The sequence below is a fragment of the Tasmannia lanceolata genome, unplaced genomic scaffold (assembly GCF_043159265.1).
Source record: "Tasmannia lanceolata isolate RefF3 unplaced genomic scaffold, GAP_Taslan_0.1 ptg000007l, whole genome shotgun sequence".
Classification (NCBI taxonomy): domain Eukaryota; kingdom Viridiplantae; phylum Streptophyta; class Magnoliopsida; order Canellales; family Winteraceae; genus Tasmannia; species Tasmannia lanceolata.
In genome coordinates this window covers 9,311,810-9,335,584 of record NW_027518684.1, presented here as the reverse complement: position 1 = coordinate 9,335,584, position 23,775 = coordinate 9,311,810, and the positions used below count along the sequence as shown (strand labels likewise).

Sequence of the window (23,775 nt, the reverse complement as noted above, 5' to 3'; positions counted from 1 at the left end):
TGTGATTGAAATAAGATCCAATGGATGGATTATCTTAATTCAAGATGGAGCTTTAATGGTGTTTGAGAAAACTTATGAGAGAGAGAGAAAGAAAAAACGATTTTTTTTACTTCTAAAGATTTTCTAGTCGTTTCTTTTTTCGTTTCTTTTTTTCATATAGGGTTTTTATAGAATTCCAAAATCAAAATTCCAAATCCCTTAAAAATCTCATAATAGAGATTTTGTTCAACTAGGAAACAAAGTTTCCATAAAGTTGTAACTACAACCCAACTTCCAACTAGTGCTGGACGTTTTCTCCATCCAAAAAAATAACGAGTGCAGTATTTTTGTTGCTATCCAACTCCAAAAATATCTCCAAAAATATCTCCCCTCTTTATGGATAAGGACGAAATTTTATTTTGTAGGGCACATAATCTAACAGATTTTTCTGAAATAACAGCCTATCAAGCAAAGACTTATAAAAGAAGACTTACAGGCAAAAGCGTCCATTCTTGGAAGGGGTAAAATTTTGTTTCCTGACCAGCCTAGATGCTAAATTCGGAAGTTTAGAGTTCTCTGTATAGACCAAAATAACTGAAGAATAAATGTACATACAAACAAATCCTCTTAGAAGCCAACACCAACAGCAACAAACTATAGGTAGTGTTTCAAGGCTACCCACAAACTCATACAGACAGACCAAGTTCAAGGAACTTGAAACTGCAACTACCTAACAATTCTGATATGGAATTCAAGGAAAATACCCCATGCAAATCTACAAATTTTCACATAAACAGTCAGAATGAGGCTGAACTTGTTCTTCGTAGCTGATACTTTGGTTCTTGCGGTGGGGCACAATGCAATATCCTTTCCAGCTCCTGCAAATAGAATAGTATATTGAATCGGATTTTTCTAATGATAGGGAGACTTTATGTGACAATTTGTCGTCTACTCACAAATAATAGAGTCAAGTAATTTTTATTAATAACCAATAGAACAAGCCGTAGCCGTTTAATCAACTTAGAAGGTAATGGTTTTCTTTCTTTTTTTAATCAATATTGAAGGAAACATGAAAATCCAGATCAAAATATGCTTTAACAGGTAGAACTGCATTTGTTGTCTCTCACTTAAAAGAGTTTAAAAAACTAACCAGTAAAGTCCCAATAGCAAATACTTATTTAGCAGCAAACCTTTTCAGCATAGAACGAATAACTAATAGGTCACTGGAGGTTCTTACATGCCGGATTTAAAAAAGATATATCATAGCAAAAATACCATCTCTTCATTCTTCTGTGATCATCGTCAAGTTGAATCTATGACAGTGGTCATTAATATGATAAAAGGGGGTATACTCACTGAAAGTAACTGTTTTATCCATTAGGAGAAATAAAGCCAAGGCTGCAACAAAAGACACAGACATGAGATATAAAATAAAGCAGTGCTGAAGCCTTAAAAGTTGAAAAGACTTGGGGACCATTTGTATACGCGGATTTTAGAATCCGGGATTTCTTCAAAATTGTAGCTAAGAGACAAGAGAAGAAGTGGACCAGCCGTCGTTTTTGATTTGTTTTTGGCTTCTCACCCTTCTTTTTGTCAGAAAGAGAGTAGCAGATCCTCCCATATTCCAGGTTTTAGAAATCTCAGGATGCAGGAGATTTTTAAAACCTGAATTTCTCACTTAAAATCCAAGAAATGCTGTCAGGACAGCATACAGCAACTTGATCATGAACCCTCTTTTACACTGTTTTCAAACTAAAAACCTGGATTCTAAAATCCGCGTATCCAAACGTCCACTTAAGAAATGACAGACTACACCAGAGGAATTAAATGCAGCAATGTAAGTGAAAACTGGATACATAAGCAATTGAAGGTTTTGCTTATTTTTAAAAGCTCCAAAATGAAGTTTCCATGGAATGCCATTCGTATACAACGCTCAACTCACCATGTAGAGAGCTTTCCAAGTTTTGCCCGGGAAAAGAATGACGCCAAATTTAGAACCGTAACTAAAAAGCATAAATCATGTCTGTTGCAGAGTAACTCTCCCTAAGAAATATTCCGCCTTCAAGAAGGCATTCTCTTCAAAGGAAGCATTTGGTTTTAGGACAGTAGTTTTAGCAGCCCTGTTGGACACCCAACCAGGCTTCTGGTTTCTTCCCAGTTCTGTCAAACTGAATTTTGACAGCTCCAGTATTGGCAACCCAAAGCCAGCTGGAGTCGGAGAGAATCTTTAGGGATCACGGAGGAGTAGTCAAACTTGCCTTTTTGGCCCATATGGTATTAAAGACTCCAATGAGGTGGAATGCCGAATCTTTAGGGACCACGAAGGAGCAGTCAAACTTGCTTATTTGGCACAGTTGGTGTTAAAGACCCCAATGAGGTGGACATTTTGAGTCATTTGACCCTTGATTAGGGCACCTAGCTGCCTCTGACATTTTAACCACATCCTAGATCTGCACGTAAGTGAAAATTTAAGAAGACATAAAAGGGTGCAAACCAATGCTCAACCAGTTTTCAACACAGGAGACACGGTTAAAGTTGGCAGTAGGAGATGGCATCTGTTTATCCCCTCATTAACAAGTCCCTAGTATTATTTTGCCTAAAAAATTCTGTTTCCTCCAGGTTACCCTTTCAGTTTTATAACTGGCAAAAGAAAACCTAACTTATAGTATCTAGTATGGTTGGAAGTGGAATTTGTAGATTCCAAATACTCTCAATCATTGGAAAATTTGATCCTCAGTCACATAAGCAGTCGCAAGTGGAGGTAGAAGAGTCCAGAGCATGGAGATTACAACAATAAGCAGAAAATAAGCTACTTTTCAGGACAAAAGCGGCTAGGAATTACAGTATAGTGAAGCTGGAAAACCACCACAAGTATTGCATTCTAGTCAGTGAAATATTCCAAGTACTATCTCTCAGATAACGTGGTCCCTCCCATGTGGGTCCACTTAATGTCAATACTGTGACACTTCTATGTATCTTTAACATATTTTTTTCTAAATGGTACAACAAATTCATAATTATCACATTTTTTTAGTGTTAACTATCCTAGCAATAAGTTTTTTATATGGAAACAAAAGATTATACTCACTTAACCTACTAAAATTCTCAACATATAACCATATTATCATGGAAAAGAATTTAAGATTAGTTGAATCCATGAATCATTTTTTAGGCTACAGGCGGATCCGACAATATCCATGTTGGATTCAGGCACTCATATCCATACTCATGCAACACAGAATTTCACCCATCAATACCATTTTGAACACCCATGTGTGAGGAGAATAAACAGCTCAAGTTCCTCCAGTTTTTGAATCACACTCAATTATTCTTACTATTCCAAAGGTAGGCTTGCCAATGGGCCAAGAGTGTCAGACGGATCCTTTGGATCCAACTAAGTTTAGACACAAGCTAGACATGCAACCAGATCCAATTCATATTTGAGGTGCACTGTCCAAAATAACGTTGGATCGGGACCTAAACTAAGTGTATACTCCATCGGACTCTCCCGCGTTCGATTATAATCTGTTAAAGTATAAAAGATTAAATACTGCCCTTCTCCAACAGCTTAAGCTTTTGGATAAGTCGGTAAGTTTCTAACATGGTACCAGAGCCAAAGGTCTCGCGTTCAAACCTCCCCGATATAAAAAAAAAAAAAAAAAACGCATGCAATGGTCGGCCCAAGGTGGGACCACATGTGTCACGTGTTTGCCAAGTGGGCCACACGTGACGGGGAGTGTTAAAGTATAAAAGATTAAATACTGCCCTTCTCCAACAGCTTAAGCTTTTGGAGAAGTCGGTAAGTTTCTAAAATAATCCATATGTACGAAAATACCCCTTTGCATTTTGTATATACATCTAAATAATGAGCATATTTTCAGTATTTTTGTATGAAAATTAGTTAAAAAAAAAAAAAAAACATTCCATATAGGATCTAAATGGATCGTGACCCATACATAGATGGATCCAATCCAAATTGGATCCGTTAGCAGGCCTATCCATAAGATAGTGCTCAAGTGTTCACAACAACCGTGGGTTTCCAAGCTCTCCAATAAGTTGTATATAAGGACTTCACTGTTTTAGCTGACACTAGGCATAGCAATCAAGCCCTCTAATGTTGATTTTAAATACTAATAACATGTGCCTACTTCATCAAAGTAAACTTACTAAAGCGCCTTTGCAATTCATAATATTAATAGGGTAGAACTAGAGGTCCAAAAACTTCCAATATAACCCTGATAATTTGCACCAATTAGATATCGTCAAAGCTCCAGAATGGGTATCTATTGAATCAAGAGAACAAATTTGTTCTTCATTTTTTAGCTGTAGGACCAACAAATCCAACATTCAACCTAACAGGTTAACAGTTTCATCATAAGAACTATATGAAATTTTCATATTATAAAAATGAATGATCTGGAAAAACATCTCCCAGGCCGCAATGTGACCATCTAGTTGATCAACTTCACAAAATCCATAAGTTCAGAGCGGGAGAAAGTTCTGCCTTTCAAAATTCTAAATTCTCTCAAACAGCTTAATAGATTCTTTCTTCCCTACTTTCACTCTTTGTTTTTATTTCAAAGAAATAAGTGGCCTACTTTAACAAAGGTCTCACCCATAATCTTAAATAAAGTTCCAAGGAGAAAAAGTTAGCCTTCATTAAGAAATATTTATCAACTAATGGCATGCAAGTATTGGAACAATCATGTTTTGTTAACAAAAAGGTACCTTTATGGGCATCAGCCTAAAGAAAGAACTTTTCGGGGAAAGATGAAATCCCTACCTCCTTCTTCTTGAGCCTTTCATTCTCTTCTTCCAGGCGATTAACCTTGATCTCTAGCTCATTCGTGTAAGCCTATTTGTAACAAGGAATAACTTAAGGTCAAAAAGGATAAAAAAACAAAACAATAAGTTTCAAAGAAGCAACACAATCATGGCCCACCTGTTTCCTGGCCCGAGAGCGAGCAGCAGATTCCCTGTTCTTGATCATTCGCTTTTGCTTCCTCTCAACAGTCTTCTCAACCACACCTCCTGGAGCAACCCGTTTATACCCTGCTGTTTGTGTATCTGGGGACGACATGGGCATTTGATTTTCAGAATATGCAGCATCCAAAAGAGGACTTGCACTAACAGACAAAGTCTGTGGCATTGAGTGGCCAGACATATAAGCATTCATCATATTTTGCTGGTGATGTTGTGTTTGTTGTTGCTCCTGATGCAAAGAAGGAAGCTGATACTGCAACCATTGTTGCTGTTGTGGGAAATTTTGCGAGCCCACCATTGAATCGACACCCAAAACGGAACCCACATTGCCGATCCCTTGTGAAATATCTAGATTATTTAAATCCTCTTCTCCCCTCCTTTTCTTCTCCGAAGCCTCAGAAACAACACCAGCCTTAGCCAAGAAATCTTCCAATGTCATTTCTCCGAGAGTCGGCTGCCTATCCCGATTCTTTATCGCTTCATTATTATTATTCTGTCCTTGTTGAATATCTTTCCACACCTCATCGACAGTTTTCTTGCTCAAGGTCCTATTTAAATTAACACTATCTTGGTGCTGCAAACCAGACACTGAGGCAAATTGGGAAGCACTTTCAGCATCCATCCCCATACCCATGTTTGCTTCTGCTGACCAAACATTCCTAAGAAGTTCGTCGAGATTCATACTACTTAAGGGTTTCCCTAAATCTCCTAACTGGTTCTGTACTTCATCAAGAGTAAGGTTATACAAAGAGCCCTGCCGAGACAGAGTCTGAAACTGAGATTGATGCCTACCCCCTTCAGACCCCATTGTCTGGATTCCCATTCAACAGCTTTCACCCAAATAATCAAACACCAAAATTTCCCAACCAAAACATCAAATCCAGAAACCGCGAAGAAAATCCCCAAACCCTATAAATAACTAAACATTTTGAGTTGTTAATGATAAATCTATCCCCAAATTTTCAACCCCAATTGATAAACTGAAATGAAAAATGGAACCAGAATACCTATAAAATATATCATAAACAATAATCCTTAAAAACACTTAAAATGTGTTAGGTTTTTTACTATTATACACAATTCCCATATCTCATAATAATCAGAAACTCTTAAACTAGCCCAAAAATAATTAGTATGGGCAAGAACATTTCATCTTTAATATACAAAAAACTCATCTCTGACATCCCATTAAAACATCTCAACCCAATCCAAAAAACTCAAACAAAGTAAAAGACAAAAAAAGGGCAATTCTCACTCTAACCAGAACAAAAATAAAAACCCATAAAAATGGCAGCCCAGCAACCACAATTCAAAACCCAGAAAATCTCCAAAGCATCTGACAATAAACAAACACCGACATTTTCAACAACACGTATAATTTTATGAAAACCGAACCCACAAAAAGAAAATAAAAGAAAGAGAACCTGATAATCCAAAGCTGAATAAAACTTATCTCAATTCATTGATTATGTTGTGAAGAAACAAATTCCCACAAATTACTGATAAAATAAAATAAAAATTCCCACAAATTGGTAGAGAATATTCTAACCCATTGCACTTACATGCTACTGGATCGGATCTGAAAGAAACCCTTCTTTCTATTCTGTTATATTTTTCGAATCCACACGTACTTACAATGGGACAAGTGATATGGAACCCAAAAAATAAATTCAGGGAACCCAAGTACTTATATGCAGGGGATATGCTCATATGCCTCTTTGCATGGGCCCCAACTAGTTGTGTAGAAAAACTTGTATTAATGAACACAAATGGGGAAAGTTTAACAAGTCCCTCATTGGTGACTAATCACGTACATGGGTTAAGATCTAGACCATCTAGACCATGCATTCAATGGGCCCCACAGCACAAAAACCATACCAAACAGAAACCCATTGAATTTAGACCTCGTTCTGCGACTATCTAAGAGTCTTCGAATGCTTAGGATCATCCAATTGATATAATGTTGAGCTATGGCACATCCAAAATAAGACACATGAGATGTATGGTCAAGATCTTTCAAGTGCCTGCACCATCAATAGAATTCTGAGTGACGATCCCCGTTGGATCAATGCTAACGATCAATTTTTGCGTTCCTAAGCGGTACATGTGTGTGCGGTTGAAACCATCAGTCATGTAGAACATCTTGAGGGGACCCACATGGTCTTTGTGACATGCAGAATGTACATCTCATTCATGAGATTGAGTGCCAGAACCCTGAATGAAACTTGATGGATTATGAGTACTCTGGGAACACCCAATCAAGATGTTCTCGATGGCATATGGAATCCATATGTGGCACAAACAGACCCTTAAAAAAAGTTCTGAGGAAAGAGCTAGTTAGGATTGTGCCCTAAATAGTTTGAGTACAATATTGCCCTAATTTGGGTAAGAGCAAGATGCCAAAATACAGGCATGGTTAGTACCTTAGTCCTTATATGTAAGGGATTCTAGGGTTAGTGTTTTGCTCATCAATTAGTTTGGTGGGGATAAGGGAAGTATTGAGGATGTGAGGCTAGGTGTGATCTCTATATGTGGATGTTACTGAAAGGTAGCCCATTCACTTGCCTGATGGGGTCTATATGGAAGTTCAAAGGATTTTATCAAAATGGCTAGGGAACAATAAATGGCAGGCGATGAGAATTATTGAAGAACATGCCTTTCTGCTTAAGAATTTACCCAAAGTAGACCTAATACTATGTGCTCCCAAATGTACTTTATACGCTTCACATAACCGAATTCTTCATTTCTTTTATTGACAATCGATTGTCCTACTCTTACATGTTGACATTACATGGCCATGTTCGTTTCAGATTGTGACAATTGGGCCAATAATCAGTTGGAGCCCTCACCATCGATTGTCTCAATCTGAAACGAAGAGGGCCTAAGCTGTTTCGATGGATATTCGGTAATGTTATGGATGGCAAGAAAAAACATTTATTATCAAAAATTATTTCTTGGAGATTTTTCTTTTCTTTTCTTTTCACGATTTAGAGGTTAATTTAGAGGGATTATCATAAATTAAAGGCTACACTAAAACAAAATTGAACTGGTTGGGTTCAAGGTATCTTTTTCCATATGTAGAAAAATGTAGGAAATTTTAGAAATATTTTTCCTCTCCAAACAGCAATCCAAACAGGCCTTAAGAAAGAGTACCATTAGCAAAACCAGGGTCTCATATTTTTTCAATTTACAAGATCTTTTTATTTCTAGCATGTGCCATCCATGTGCAATATAATATTCTTATATACAAAAAACAAGGACATAGTAGCTCTGCAGAATACCATCATATAGTTAACATATTTTTCTTCCCAACAAGTACACAAATTCCTCAAATTTCACTCATCTAGGGTAGGGATATTTATAAAGTGGCAGCAAAAATTATAACTTAATTCAGCTTTGAAATCTTCATGTCCTGTATTCCTAAGATAACAAGCCACTACTTACCTGTTGCTTTCTTGCATATTAAGGAAGGCTTTCAGTGTTTCTATTTCCTTCATTTTCTATCCCAAGTTAGTGTACAGAATAATGATGTGGAATTCCACTTGGCACTCGAATCTTGTGTAAGTGTGGATGACAAGTTTAGTAGTCTGCCGTGGGTCTTGGTGATCCACCTACTCCCATTGGTAAAAGTTATGTGGGTCCCACTAATCCGACCAATGGCGGATGGTGGCCCACAAGTTCCAAGGTTCTTCAAGGACCACCTGACCATCGGGATCTCAGGAAATGCTGGGGGGTGTGTCATGTGGCATTTGATTTTAATACTGGCACTATCAAAAATCTTATGTACTCGACTATGAACTGAAAAACCCTATAAAAATCTAAAAAAACCAAAGGATGTTATTTTTTTAGGGTGAAAGGGATGGCGGGCTTGAAAAGCCACCTACATATGCTTTGTGCTCAATCGTGCTCAATCAGTTTGAATAATGCTTGCATCCTCTGTCTTACTGCGGCTGCTGGCACAGAGTTAGCCGACACATAATCTCCCAGTACCGTCATTTGTACTTTTACGGGAAATCAAGTCTGCTAAGATTTTGCATTCCTCCCTCTGCTGTCTACTTCTTATTCATTTAGTGGGGCCTATTGGATCCATGTCGTCAAGGTGCCATCATTATACCTTTACTTTTACATTTTCAGTGCTATTATAAATACATTTTAGTGACGCAGATCCAATGAGGGTGTGATGCCTAGAGTTTTAAGGGCGCCCTTCACTTTAGCATTCTTTGTGTGAGTGAGTGCGTGCGTGCGTTTGTGCATATCAAAAGTTCATCACAGGCTTTTAACATACCACAATGTGAAGAAGTTGTGGTCTTCAATGCGGATCATATAAGCAACGACGAAAGGCAAGCAATGATGGTCATCCCAACTCACTGTCCTCGATGTTTATACCCTTGCTATATTCAAAGGGAAATAAGATTACAATATCCCCACTTGACAAACCACAAATGAAAATTATATTTATTTTCTATGTAGAAAATTATGAGATTTGAAATAAAAGAGTGAGAAAGAAGAATCAGAACTATGTTCATGTGTATTGAATACTGAAATACAGCCTTTTACTTCTCTATCCTCAGTTTTCTAAGCTCGTTTTTTGTCGCTAATTTCACACGAATTCATTAGAGATGAAATAAGAGAACAGGGATGTCAGATGTGTTGTCTGCCCGTGGAAAATTTTACATATAATATCCAAGTAATAAAATTTATTTTTGTTCTTGTAAGCTTTATTAATATAAGATCGTTAAGTACCTTCTCTACAGTGCAATGAAGTCGGGCATTGGTCGAATGATTCCCTTCTTGTGGTTTTCTTTTTCTTTAAGACCATGTTCAGCTAGACATGAGAGGATGGGAGTAAGGGAGGAGCATAAAGAGTTCCTAAAAAGTAGGAAAACAAAAAACCAATTCCAAAATAGGTATTTTCTTTTCACTAGTTTTTAGGGAGTTCTTATGCTATCTTTACTCCGACCCACTGATCAGCTCTCTCTCTCTCTCTCTCTCTCTACCTAAACCTATATATGCATTAGGGTAGGGCCCACCATTTTACTCGCATGCATAAGCATGGGGCCGGACTACTAGTAATGATGCATATGCATACAAGCATACCTCTTGCAATAAAATAAGAAGCAAAGTTCATCTTCCAACATGCCATTTGGTTTTAAAATGAGCAGACTATGCAAGGGATACAATCTCAAGTCTCAAATCAGAAGGTAGCTTGTAACTTTCGAGATTACAAACATGAATTTAAGTTAATAAGCTTAGTAACATTTTTTTTTTTGTTCAGATGTATAGCTTTTACAACTTCAAAGCTCTGTGAATTCAAGAGATATATGTGTTATATAATTCCATCCTCTTTCAGTGGAGATTGTCTTCACATTGCTAAACATTTTTCAGGACTCCAATGCATATATTATTTAAGAAACCAACACCAAACCCTAGACAACTAAAGCAGGTAATGTATGCATAAGAGAGACGGGTAAAGTAGGTTTTTAAGAACAAAAAAGTACGAAAGTGTGATTAAAAGTAGGTTAATAAGCACAAGTGTAGGGGAAGACAGACAAACGGATGCATGTGGGCACCCTAATAAGGTTCCACAAGTGTGACAGAGAATGTGCTGGTGTGAGCCATCAAACCGTACGTGCACTAACTGGAACACCAAATACAAAAGAACATGTAAAGTTTCAAAAGAAAATGTAAGGAATGGCAAAGGCAAGTTTAGCACAAATTTTCTAGTTTGAGAGAGATGCTAAGGGCATGATTGGCAACCATGAAAATAAAATTCATGGAATATTTGTTTTCTCAAGGTGATAATGGGTAGGGGGATATGTGGTGATATAGAGATTTGAGAGGGCCGTGTGTGAGGAGAGAATGGATCAGGTTGGTAAACAAAGAAAAAAAAATCTTGTTTAAAATAGGGATTTTTATTTTTTTCCTGTATTCCAACCCCATACTCATGCTCTCCTCAGCAAGGTTTTAAATTTCGGTTTCCGGGTATATTTCGGTCCTCATCGAAACCGAAATTTCAGCCAGAATTCGGTAAAGGGTCTCGAAATGTCAGTTTTTGTTTTTTTTTTTTTCTGAAGTTTCGACGAAATTACCCGAAATTTGGTACATTTTGCCGATTTCAGATTTTGGACGTTTCGGTTTCAGTCTTGACCGAAATCCGAAATTTAAAACCTTGCTCCTCAGTCACCACTCACCACTCCCTCAAGTCTCTCTCTCTCTTCCATCTCTTTGCCGCTCTTACATTAGGGAAACAAATATTCTATGATATTTTATTTTCACGGTTGCAAAACATGCCCTAAGGAGCTAATTTAACTACTTAAGCTAAGCAAGAGTTAAATTAGAGATTATACATATGGGGTATAAGTAATCTTGTTTGGAATGAACATTGATAAAGATAGAGAGACATCATCGACATGGGCATGCCCTTTCTTCTCCCAACCAGCTATAACCATGTAAGATGCATGATAATGGTGAAATGTCGTTTCTTTCTCTTAAAAAATTGGATGTTTTAGAGAAAAAGAATGAAAGTATTCCACACCCATGAACTAAAGGGAAAAAAAAATAAGAGAGAGAATTAAATGAAAAGTTGAGTGAAAGCTAGGGTATTTGAATCAAAAGGTGAGAAAGTAAATTGGAATGAAACAAAGATGTCATTATCAAAACAAGGTTATGAAGTCCAACCTGTTTTAAAGATTTAAGATATTTGGGGGTTGATTTATCACTTCCCGTTTTAAAATAGGAAGCAGTAGGTGTCTAGTTATCAAAACAAATATCATAAAGAAAATGTCATTATCAAAACTAATAGCATAAAGCAAGTGTCATTATCGCTGGATCAGGTTGACATAAATAACGGTTAGTTTCTAAGGAGCTTATGGCTTGCGAAATGTGCTCCATCAAATGAAATCTAATCTAAACTCAAACCCTAATCTCTCTCTCTCTCTCTCTCTCTCTCTCTCTCTCTCTCTCTCGCGCTCGCACGCCCGGCTCAATATCCCGTAATTATTTAAAATCTCTTGTTTTGGTCAATTCTCCGCTACAACCCCAGTCATCAGATCAAAAGAAAATTATTCACCAGGCCCTAATTTATCTGTAATCAATGATTAGAAGATAACATGTATCATTTTCAATTGATTTACACAGAAAAGCAAGGCTCGGTTTCTTTCAACCTAAAATGGGAGTAAAACAAATTTTGGTTAAGTGAGAAAATGAAATTAAAATTTGTTTCAGACTCATTTTATGTCCAAAAATAGCAATGCGCAGAAAACTCAACTCAACTAAGCCTTTATAAACTAGTTGGAGTCGGCTAATGAATCCTTTAGAAAATTTTCATGAGCAAGGCGCATAAATAACCAACTTAATTATAACCTGTAATGGTTCCTGAGGTTCATTTTCACTTGTTTTTCTTTAGCAATTGATAGATGTAACTTGTAATTTCATAATAATGACATCCGTTCACAACTAACGTGGATATGAAAACCACAACTTTTGGCTGAGTGTACTTACACAACGATCACTTACATTGGGGTTGGGCCTGTAGCTCAATGGTTGAGGTCGGTGGTTCGATCCCAGCTCCACGGCATAGGCAGCTAGAGAGTAGAGACCTCACGTGAAAATCATTCCACTAAACTATACTAGGAAAGCGTTTGGATTGCCCAGGAATTGGAATCGGCGATTCCCTGGAAATGGAATGAAACCAATAAAATAAAGGGACTTGCTAGCCAATTTTGCGGAAAGCCATTTCGCAGCTGGCTTTTGCTGTGAGAACAGCCACCTCAGGTGTATTAAATGAATAAGACAAAAATGTGCCAAAAGTCAACATGTGTGCCTGTACTGTACAGCCCAACTCTAAGCCCAAGGTTTTAAATTTCAGTTTCGGTACCTAGATTTCGGTCCGAAATTTGGTATTAAGCTTTGAAATTTGGGACCGAAATTCCAAAATTCCAAAATTTTGCAACATTTTTTTTTTTTTAAATGCCATTTTCTAGAAATTTCGAACCCAAATTTCCAAAATTCCCGAAATTTGGTATTTCGCGAAATATTATATCAGCACAACCATGTTTTGTTATATGCACAGGGGTCTACTTGTAACTTTTTAAACATTAGGGGTTAAGTTGAATGTGTCATCTAAGTGTATTTTTCCCTTTATAATAACATGGTTGTGCTGATATCATTTCCCTTTTTAAAAAAATCTAATAAAAATTTCATTCCGACCAGAGGAAAATCAGAATGCCCCAAGGCAGATTCGAAATAGGTATTGCCACAAAGCGAAGGTCCTGCCATATAATCAACCCAATAAGTCATTAAGGGCCCGGCAAATGCCAAGAAGAATTTGATTTGGATTTCTCACATTTGCAGAATTGCAGCCCTTTTCGCTTTGTAAATTAAATCCAGATCAAATTCTTGGATTTCCATTTCAGCAACTGATAGTGGAAAAAATCAGATTTCCAAATATGTTGTGAAAATAAGTAATTGGTAATCCACAGATCTCGCAGTTTCCTTCACCCTCTTTGCTCCTCAACCTCTCCCCTCCACTAGGAAGTACCCTCTCTCTCTCTCTCTCTCTCTCTCTCTCTCTCAACATGAGCTGGTGGATCTATTCACTTTGTATTCAAAAGTCAATTCCATATCCAAATACAAAACATGAGGTATCCAAACGGGCCCTAAAACATAAGGGGCCGTTTGGATATGCGGATTTTAGAATCAAGGTTTTTAGTTTGAAAACAATGTAAAAGAGGGTTCATGATCAAGTTGTTGTATACTGTCTTGACAGCGTTTCTTGGATTTTATGAGAGAAATTCAGGTTTTAAAAATCTCTCCTGGATCCTGAGATTTCTAAAACCTGAAAATATAGGAGGATCTGCTACTCTCTTGCTGATGGAAAGACGGGCGAGAAGTAAAAAACGACGGCTGGTCCGCTTCTTTTCTTGCCTCCTAGCTACAATTTTAAAGAAATCCCGGATTCTAAAATCTGCGTATCCAAATGGCCCCTAAAAATCTATATATATTAATGCTAGCAATAATTTGGGATTTAAGGAAGCTTGATAGCTGCCACTCCTTGTTTTCGTATCATCCACCCCTACCTAAATTTTAGATTGTGAAGGAATTTCTACATAGGAGGTACCAAGACAAGCAGGGTTGCTGTAGTAACAAACTAGAAATCTCAAACCAGAGGGAGGGATGTTGTCAACTATAAATTTGAATAATCTAAAACCATTCAAAAGAAAAAAATTGAATAATCTAAAACCCATAGCCATTTAGTTTTCCACCATTAGTCGTTTTCTAGAAAGCCATCGTCATCAAAGTATGAATAGGCAAAGTGCATGGTTCGAATGGGAATCCACCAAATAGATGTTCCTTATTAAAAGTATTTTTAGCCATTTGCAAATCCATAGAAAATGGCATTTGGCAGTTCAGTAGATATGAGAACAATCTGAGATATCAGACAACGAAAGCTCCTTGCATTCGGATTAGACCAAAATTCCCTTCTATGATATTGGACTACTAAGAGAAACAAACAAGCAAGGATGGCAGACAAACATATGTTCCTTCCTAAACAAACTAAAAGATTAGTAATGTCTGTTTAAGATGGCTAGTACCTGATTGAGGAGCATTACCTTCTGCTAGAGCTATGACCACTTCTGTCAACGGGCATATTGTTTTGCAGCTGTGAGGGGCCATACCTGAAAGAAAATGCAGTTCGGTTTCAACAAGCCAAAACTATGCAAATATGACGAAATAATCTGAACTTTTGGCTACAAATAAGGCCCTGTTTGTTTGGATTTTGAAATTTTGATAGTGGGTCCAAAAATTATTATTGGACTCGAATATTACATTTAATTTCGAGTCCAACAATCAGTTTCCGACTCGCAATCGGTTCTCAAAGTCCAAAACAAACAAGGCCTAATGCATCAAGTAGGCATTCAGATTGAAAGTGGAGAATTGGAACAGATAGGAGGTCCATGACATACCCATAACCCATGATTCTGTCTTAACACGTGTAAGCAGGCACACAACTAGTCAACTAAGTGAGTGAATTATTTGCCTGCTTTTCTATTAACGAAGATATTAATGTGGTATAATCTAATGTTGAAGTTGAAGATGAAGTGGATCAGCATTTGTTAATGATGGAGCAAAGATTCCTAAAACCTTGTCTTTCAAAAAAAAAAAAGATTGCTAAAACCTATTTAAAGAAACCAAGATAGGGATTGCTTATGACCCAGATAACGAAGTAAAAACCTATTGTTTGTGAGACAAGTCTTGACGCAGATGATCTCTATCCTTTAGTACTAAAGCGACTTCATTTTAGTTTTAGAGTTTTACACGAGTCTTGGAGATAGTTTTAAGTGATAGGGGTATAATAGGCATTATTCTAAAGTTTCAGTTGAGTTACTCAAGTGAATTAGAATGTGCATTCTCATGCCTTAACCAAGTGATTGATGTAGTACAATCTCATGTTGAGGTTGAAGATGAAGTGGCAGCATGTGCAAATGATGGAGCATCCAAAAGGTTGTTCAAACCTATGTAAGGGGAGCCAGCGATGGGGAATTGTCTGTGACCCAAAATTGGACCCGCGACATGCTCTAAAATGAAGGGAAAAGCTATTGCTCATGAGACAATTTTTGATGTAGATGAGGTCCATCCTAAGAATCAAAGTGAATTTTTATTTTAGTTACAGTGTTCTACATGAGTCTTGTAGATGCTTTAGTCATAGGGTTATGATAGCCATGGTTTTAAATTTCGGTTTCGATACCGGTTTCAGACCCCACCGAAATTGAAATTTCGTTCGAAATCCGACAGAATAAAAAAAAAGGCCTTTTTTATCCCACCTGAAATTTCGAACCGAAATTTCAGTAATTTCGGCCGAAATTTCAGGGGAATATTAAATAATGAATAAAATATAATTTTTCCTAAAATTTCGGACCGAAATTGCAGAAAACCGAAATTTCGACAAAAATTCTCGAAATTTTGGCGAAATAAAGTACCATTCTCGGGTATTAGCTGTTTCGGAGTCGGTCCCGACAGAAACCCGAAATTTTGGTCCGAAATTTCGGTCGAAATTTAAAACCATGATGATAGCCAATATTCTTAAGTTTCACTTAAGTCACTTAAGTGAACTAGAATAAAGAAGTATCACTCCCCAACCACAATATTATTCATATCACTGTTCACGACACTATTCATCTCATTGTTCATAATTGTATTCACTTCACTATTCAAAAGGTTTTGTAGGGAATTTAGGGCATTCTAGGCCCAAGTGTGGAGTTTTTAGTTTAAGATGTTTTGTTTTAAAGACAACTTTCCATTTTTTGGAATAAAGAAGAGTTTGGGTTTATTTTCTGCAAACAAATTTCTACAGATTCGTTCTTGAGCTACTGCAGGTTTCGTTTGTGAGAATTTTCCATAGATTCGACATAGGAAATACCAACAGATTTGTTTGTGGAGTTCTCTTGGAGGAAATTTCAATCTTTGAAGGTTTTCAACATGGAGTTCTCTTGGAGAAAATTTCAATCTTTGAGAGCCTTGTTGCAACAAAATTTTATAAGGTTTTCAACATATCTGAGCTACAATTGTAATCGACCTAGCTTTCGATCTATTTGCAACAATTATATCATCACGTGTTTATTATCAACCAAAAGGTGAGTGCTAAGAAATTTCTGCAATAATTTATCCCTTTATATTTGACTCTAGATCTGAATTATATCCTGGATATTTGAAATGAGAGCTAGCCATCAACTTTTGATTCATAGTTTTAGTATAATTCTCCTCATAAATTGGGACCGGAACATCGATTGTAAATTTGTTCTACATTATCTAGGATTTATAGCTAAGATGACTCCTAGAAAGCCCTCTATTCCTAATTCTACTGAAGATATGCCCAATAAATATCCCCCTTGACAATAATTTCAGCCAATGATTTGAGCTGCATAAGAAAATAATCAATGACAAAAATAAATTAAGGACAAAATTTTCAAATTGCTTTGAGGATTAGAAGATGAAGTATCTTATGAAAATTTGAGTGAAGAATCTTGAGGTATGTGAATCTTTTCTAATACCACACTAATATAGGAGAAAATTCCGTTCAATACCACGGTCGATGGAATTAGTGGCGTGAAAATTATGCATGATGAAATCCCTTCAAATGAAATTAATGCAAGAAAATTGACACACTATAACCTACATTGGGGTAGATCGATCGATGGATATATAGTCAATCGACGGAAGATAAGGTTGATCGAGTGGACAAGATATGTTCGTTGAGTTCTCTTAGAAGAAATTTTAATCTTTGAGAGCCTTGTCGCTGCAGATTTCTGCAAGGTTTTCATCATATCTGAACTAAAATTGTAATCAACATAGCTTTCAATCTATTTGCAACAATTTTATTTTTTTAGATTTGTTATCAACCTAAAAGTGAATTGTTTTGGGGGTCATTTATCCCTTTATTTTGGATTCCATATTTGAAGTATATTGTGGACATTTCTATGATAATTTGGTATCAGATTGTCAAACATAGATTTATTCTACATTAGTGATGCATCGCACAAAAGCGATGCATCACGACATCAAGGAGTTTAGGAGCTTATCCATTCATTCCTATAGTAGACAAAAGTTTACACTTACCATGAAGCAGATTAATGTTGGAGAAATAACTTGTCCTCAAGGAGGTCAGATGACAAATCTGAAAGGTGAATATTTTTCATTTTATCTTCCTACTCGCCTCCCTCAGTAGATAGAGCTCTACTCCCATTAACTATAAATCGGCATCTAAGCTATAGACACAAAGAACAAGGTTCATCAAAAACAAAAGACAAATTCATCCCTCTTTTGAGGGTGAATACTCAAGGTTGAAGGGATTGTTCCAATGTCATCTCTTAGAATCAATATTAAACTTGGGACCTTAGAAATAGGCAAATATTACACTAGCTATTAGAGACTTAACTAGATAGGTCATTTTATTCTTTAAGTATATTTCTAGCAGTGGTAATGTGATGGAGGACAGGCTTGATACAGAAGGAATTGGGTTGGGACTTGGGAACCCTCATATATTGGTTTTATACTGCAATCTTTCATTGCCTATAGTATTTGTATTTCTTTTTGTGGTTGTTTCTGCTGTTAAGACGACCTCAACTGTCACTCTTTGGATCTTCTTAATATACTCCCTTATTATCTCTCGACAAAGGGCTAAAAAGTAGGGGTGGCCAACCGGTTCGGTTCTCAGTCCTTGGTTACTTTTTTGTTCGGTTCTCGGTTCCCGGTTCCATGAACCGTAAGACCGAACCGAACCGTAGTACATAGTAGGACCGAACTGAACCGGACCGAACATAATCGGTTCGGTCTGGTCCGGTTCTCCGGTTCTAATGGCTAATTACTAATTACTAATTATAATTTATAAAAACTTTTAATTAAAGTTATAATATAAGTTACTTTCTTATTATAAGAATAGTATTAACTATTACTTATTAATATTATAAGTAATTTATATTAATAAGTATATGTATAATAGAAATATAAAAAATATTATATATAGATTCAAATAGTTCGGTTCTTCGGTTCCAGAACCGAACCAAGAACATTAGACCCAGAACCGAACCGAATAAGTTCGGTTCTTCATCAGTGGAACCGACCCATACCCAAAGTATTTTCAGTCCGGTCCGGTTCGGGTTTTTTTATTCGGTTCTGGCCACCCCTACTAAAAAGAATAAAACCACAACAGAGTAATCATTCAGGGAAAAAAAGAGAGTAAAATCCAGCCAGAAGTCAAAGGCAGCCTAACAGAAGACAATATCACCACCATATTTCTTATGCAGAAGCTGCAACACCCAGATATGGGTACAACATGTTACGCAGAGATAATTTCTAAGATCTATTTGTATATATATATATATATATAGGGGAAAGTGATGGTGAGCGGTCGCTCATATAGCTTATATGCGCAGTCGATTAATAACCGTGGATTTGAAACGATCAAAGCCATTCCCTGACCTTTTCAGAAACAAAAAAAACATATGTTCGACGTTCTCTCTCCCTCTCTCTTTCTCACCCAAAACCAGACGCCATCTCCGACGGAGAAATCTGCCGTCTCTCCGCACGGTGCCATCTCCGTAGCCATCCACGGTGGTGCCGCCTCTATTCGACGTTCTCTCTCCCTCTCTCTTTCTCGACCGATGCCATCCCCGCACGGTGCCATCTCCGTAGATGCGCCCAAAATCCGCCCTCCCCTTCCTTCTCGACGGTGAAATCTACCTTCTCCGCACGGTGTTTTCCTCCAACGAACCAGGCGTCGTTCTCCTCCCCAGGTAAGTTCTATATTTCATTTTTTATCTTTTTTTCCCTCTTCTAGGGGTTTCAGTTAGGTTTTTTTTGTTTCTAGGTTTTTAACTGTTAGGGTTTTGATTTTTTTAATAATTTTTCCTTTAAAAAATACTGGCCATACGAGCAGCTTCAATGGCGATGAGGAATTTGTGGGATTTAGTGATTTTTTTTCTTCTGTGTCTGTGTCTGTTTCTCTCTGCAGCTTCAATGTCGATGAGAAATTTGTACTGCAAAATTTGTACTGCAGCTTCAATGTCGATGAGAAACTTGGGGTTTTGCAGGGATTTCTCGATGAACAATTCGTTCAGCTGGAGGAATTACAAGACGATGTTAATCCCAATTTCGTGGAGGAAGTTGTCACCTTATTCTTCAAGGATTCAGCTAGATTGGTTGTTAATATTGAACAAGCACTGTAGGTGGAATTAATCCATATTTCCATATTGTTTAGAATTTCCTAAGATTTTTTCTGAAACTAAATGGAAATGATTTGCATTCTGAATATCATTTTTCCAGGGAGAAAAGGCCCCTAGATTTCAGCAAGCTGGATACATACATGCACCAATTCAAGGGCAGCAGTTCCAGGTAAATAATTAATAATTATAATGTTGATTAATTGTAATACTAATAAGGGTAACTATTATTATTTTATTATAGGAAATTATAATTCCACCCCATCCCTAGGATTCCTCCCCTTCTGTTTGTATTTCCAAAAATTACTGCTTTTCCATTCTCTTTTGTTTGTTTCTTCCTAAAATAAAGTCATTTTCAGGAAAAGACAAACAAAAGTGGGTGGAAAATGCTGAGGAGGGGGTAGAAATATCATTTCTCTATCTTTCTATAGAAATTTATTATAATCATTAGGGATTTGGTAGAGACCATCACCTAAAGGCATTTCGCGGCTGGCTGTTGCAAGCAAGGTTTAAAATTTCGGTTTAGGTAACCGTTTCGGACCTCACCAAAAACCGAAATTTCGTAATTTGGTTCCAAATTCCGGACCCAAATTTTGAAATTTTGGACGAAATTTTGTAACACTTTATTTTTTTAATAAATAATGTCCTTAAACCGAATTTCGGACCGAAATTACCGAAATTTGGTAAATGGCGAAAAATTGAATTTCGGAAATTTTCGGTTTCGGTCCCACCGGTATTCGGATTTCGGTCTAAATTTTAAACCATGGTTGCAAGTGAGAGCAGCCATCTCAGACGAATCAATGAATAAGATAAAATCTGTTGAAAAGTGAGCCTATGTTGCTGCTTTCTCATGCAATAGCCACCCACGAAATGCCTTATGCGATGGTCCCTAGCAAATTATTATTATTATTATTATTATTATTATTATTATTATTATGAGATTTGCTGGGACCATTGCAGAAGGCATTTCGCAAAACGGCTGTTCCATGAGAGAGCAGCCACATAGGATGCATTAAATGAATGAGACAAAAAGTGAGCCTATGTGACTGCTCACTCGTGACATGCCTTGTGGGATGGTCCCTAGCAAATCCCTGTTATTATTATTATTATTATTATTATTAAAATGGGGCTTTATATAGGGAAGTGATATATCCGCCCCTTTTGATAACCAGGAACACCCCTGTCAGTGTTTCTGGCAATCAAGGGCATCGAATTCTTCTGACATAAGTACAGCAGCCCCTCTTTTCTCATTGGTACACCGACAGGGGGTGTTCCTGATGATCAAAAGGGGTGGATATTTCAGAGCCTTTAGGGAATTGTAATAACTTTTGACAGTTGGTTGTTATAAAAGACAAGGTGAGTTTGTCTCGTTATCAAAACATGGTAGTGGGAATATCAGTAGTCTCTTTCATGCAGCATGCAGCCGCAAAATGCCTTTCTACGAAAGTCCCCAGCAAATCAAAACCCTAACAGTTAAAAAGCTAGAAACAAAAAAAACCTAACTGAAACCCCTAGAAGAGGGAAAAAAAGATAAAAAATGAAATATAGAACTTACCTGGGGAGGAGAACGACGCCTGGTTCGTTGGAGGAACACCGTGTGGAGAAGGCAGATTTCACCGTCGAGAAGGAAGGGGAGGGCGGATTTTGGGCGCGTCTACGGAGATGGCACCGTGCGGGGATGGCATCGGTCGAGAAAGAGAGGGAGAGAGAACGTCGAATAGAGGCGGCACCGCCGGGGATGGCTACGGAGATGGCACCGTGCGGAGAGACGGCAGATTTCTCCGTCGGAGATGGCGTCTGGTTTTGGGTGAGAAAGAGAGAGGGAGAGAGAACGTCGAACATAAGTTTTTTTTGTTTCTGAAAAGGTCAGGGAATGGCTTTGATCGTTTCAAATCCACGGTTATTAATCGACTGCGCATATAAGCTATATGAGCGACCGCTCACCATCACTTTCCCCATATATATATATATATATATATATATATATATATATATATATATATATATATTTTTTTTTTTTTTTATTTTTTTTTTTGCATGGCTGTATTATATAGTAGAACTACTGTATAATTTATTATATAGTAGAACTACTGTATAATTTATGATATAGTAGAACTACTGTATAATTTATTATATAGTAGAAAGATAAAATACATAATGCATTATAATAAATCAATAACTATTTGTATAATATTGAATTTGAAAGTATATGGTGTTCATGCATTGTTGTGCGTACCAAGGAAGTACATGGCAGCATAGACTATTATACATGTTTTACGTAAAGGAAAATCAATGCCAATAGCAACTATTATAGAACTAAACATACAAAAGTTCCAACGAAGCCAACAAAAATAATGGAAACAGAAGAAAACCAAGAACTAATATCAAACCATAGGAAATGCATTGTATGCAATGCCTGACCTAGCGTCCAAGGTAAGATGGATAGCTTCCAATTGATCCAAAACCAGATTGAGGCCTTGTCGCTGCTGCTGCTGCTGCTCCTGATGACTGACCCAATGGTGCACCCTGAAAAGCACTCAACCCTTGCAAAGCTGCCTGAGAATCATAACTACCAATAACACTTGGGCTAATGCTATTGATTCCCGACTGCCCACCAAAGCCCACGCCTAATCCCGCCCCAAATGGCGATGAAGACACTCCACTCCTATTCACTGAAGTTGATAACCCACTACCAACTGAAGGCGAAAACCCCGTCTGATTCAGTGATGCGCCCAATGATGGATTTAACAACCCAACAGCTGGATTCAGATTTTGACCCATCAAGCCAGGATTCAAACCCATCAATGATTGGGACGCATAAGTAAGCGCGAGATCATTCGGCTGCAGAACTCCCCCTCCTGGCCCCACAGCCATACCCGCCCCCAACTTGTTGTTTCCCTTTAGCCCATCAAGAGCTCTCTGGCATTGCAATTGGCACCCCTCAAAATACTTTGCAGGCTCTTCTAAGGCCTTTTTACACCCTTCTGTTGTCTTATAAACAAAAATAGCAAACCCTCTTAGCTTCCCTGTAACTCTATCATAACCCAGTGGCCCTTCCTCAATCTCCCCAAATTTCGCAAAAAAAGCCCTAAGCCTCTCCGGATTGACATTTGCCCCCACATTGCTAACAAAGATCTTCCTTCCAGTAGCCTCCGGGACGGCATGGTTGGGGACCCCTTGGCTCGGGACTGGACCAGACGAAGCCAGCTGGCACGCGGCCATGCGATTTCCAATATTCTTCTGTGGCTCCTTTAGGGCTTTCTGTGTAGCTTCTCGAGTCTTGAATAAGAGAAATCCAAATCCCTTGGATTTTCCAGTGATCTTGTCCATGACAACATTACACTCCTCAATTGCGCCGTACTTTTTGAAGACGGAGATTAGGGTTTCAGATGTGACGTCCCAGCCAAGTCCGTGGATGAAGATCTTACGGTGGAGGGGGTCCGATTCGGCCGAGGTAATAATCCTTTCGATGATTTTAGGGTTCTGTAGTGCAGCTTCTCTGAGGAGATCGATTAGCTGGTCTTTGCCGAATGGTTCTAGAAGCTTCCGGACGCTCTCGCGCTTCGAATTCTCGGTTTCCTCTTCTTCTTCTTCATCTTCTTCTTCTTCTTCATCTTCATCGTCTTCTTCATCGTCTTCTTCATCGTCTTCTTCCTCTTCTTCTTCTTCTTCTTCTTCTTCGTCATCTTCTTCTTCATCTTCGGATTTTTCTTCATGTTCTTGTGGTTTTGGTTGCTGTTCTTCTTCGTCGGAAGAAGTCTCTGGTTTGGGGGCGGATTTTCGTTTTTTCGCCATTAGAGCAGAAGGAGAAGAGAGCTAGGGCTAAAGAAAGGGGGCGATTAGGATTTTGAGAGCCTCTGAAATTTAGGGTTTTGTACTGTAGATGGGTCTGTTCGGCCACACAACGTATAATTCCTCGTCATTAGAGATCAATGGTAAAGAGAAAATTTTTGGACCCACTGGGGCAGGATATCAGGCTATCAGCATCCTTTGTTTTGGATAGATACACGTATCTTCTTCACATGTTGCTCCACAAGGATAGAGAAAAGGATAGTCAAACAAGGAACGGCAATGATGAATTCGCACCCCCTGTAAT

At 37.8% G+C, this 23,775-nt stretch overlaps 3 protein-coding genes across 8 annotated transcripts; 1 reads left to right on the top strand and 2 right to left on the bottom strand.

The window, feature by feature from the left end:
- Positions 1-560: 560 nt before the first annotated feature.
- On the bottom strand, positions 561-6,626 carry LOC143881775 (ABSCISIC ACID-INSENSITIVE 5-like protein 2). Of its 3 annotated transcripts, none has more exons than XM_077385055.1 (4): positions 4,922-6,626; positions 4,763-4,834; positions 1,336-1,377; positions 561-857 (listed from the first exon to the last, which is right to left on the bottom strand). In XM_077385055.1, the coding sequence occupies exons 1-3, from the start codon at positions 5,783-5,785 to the stop codon at positions 1,357-1,359; spliced, it is 957 nt and encodes a 318-aa protein (XP_077241170.1). In that variant the 5' UTR covers positions 5,786-6,626; the 3' UTR covers positions 561-857; positions 1,336-1,356. The 3 variants fall into 3 exon arrangements, with proteins under 3 accessions (XP_077241170.1, XP_077241168.1, XP_077241169.1); XM_077385053.1 differs by lacking the exon at positions 1,336-1,377 and having other exon boundaries at positions 4,922-5,881; positions 6,525-6,614; XM_077385054.1 differs by lacking the exon at positions 1,336-1,377 and having other exon boundaries at positions 4,708-4,834.
- Positions 6,627-10,339: 3,713 nt separating this feature from the next.
- LOC143881774 (UBP1-associated protein 2B-like) lies at positions 10,340-23,663 on the bottom strand. 4 transcript variants are annotated; one of them, XR_013252018.1, is made up of 4 exons: positions 22,101-23,663; positions 14,554-14,639; positions 12,478-12,531; positions 10,340-10,600 (listed from the first exon to the last, which is right to left on the bottom strand). XR_013252018.1 is itself a non-coding variant. In XM_077385052.1 (3 exons), the coding sequence occupies exon 1, from the start codon at positions 23,472-23,474 to the stop codon at positions 22,101-22,103; it is 1,374 nt and encodes a 457-aa protein (XP_077241167.1). In that variant the 5' UTR covers positions 23,475-23,663; the 3' UTR covers positions 14,281-14,573; positions 14,606-14,639. The 4 variants fall into 4 exon arrangements, 2 of the variants coding, with proteins under 2 accessions (XP_077241167.1, XP_077241166.1); XR_013252017.1 differs by lacking the exon at positions 10,340-10,600 and having other exon boundaries at positions 12,302-12,531; XM_077385052.1 differs by lacking the exons at positions 10,340-10,600; positions 12,478-12,531 and having other exon boundaries at positions 14,281-14,573; positions 14,606-14,639.
- Positions 19,153-20,345, top strand: LOC143880556 (uncharacterized). Its single transcript, XM_077383554.1, has 3 exons — positions 19,153-19,253; positions 19,397-19,681; positions 19,783-20,345. The coding sequence occupies exons 1-3, from the start codon at positions 19,153-19,155 to the stop codon at positions 19,853-19,855; spliced, it is 459 nt and encodes a 152-aa protein (XP_077239669.1). The 3' UTR covers positions 19,856-20,345.
- Positions 23,664-23,775: the final 112 nt, after the last annotated feature.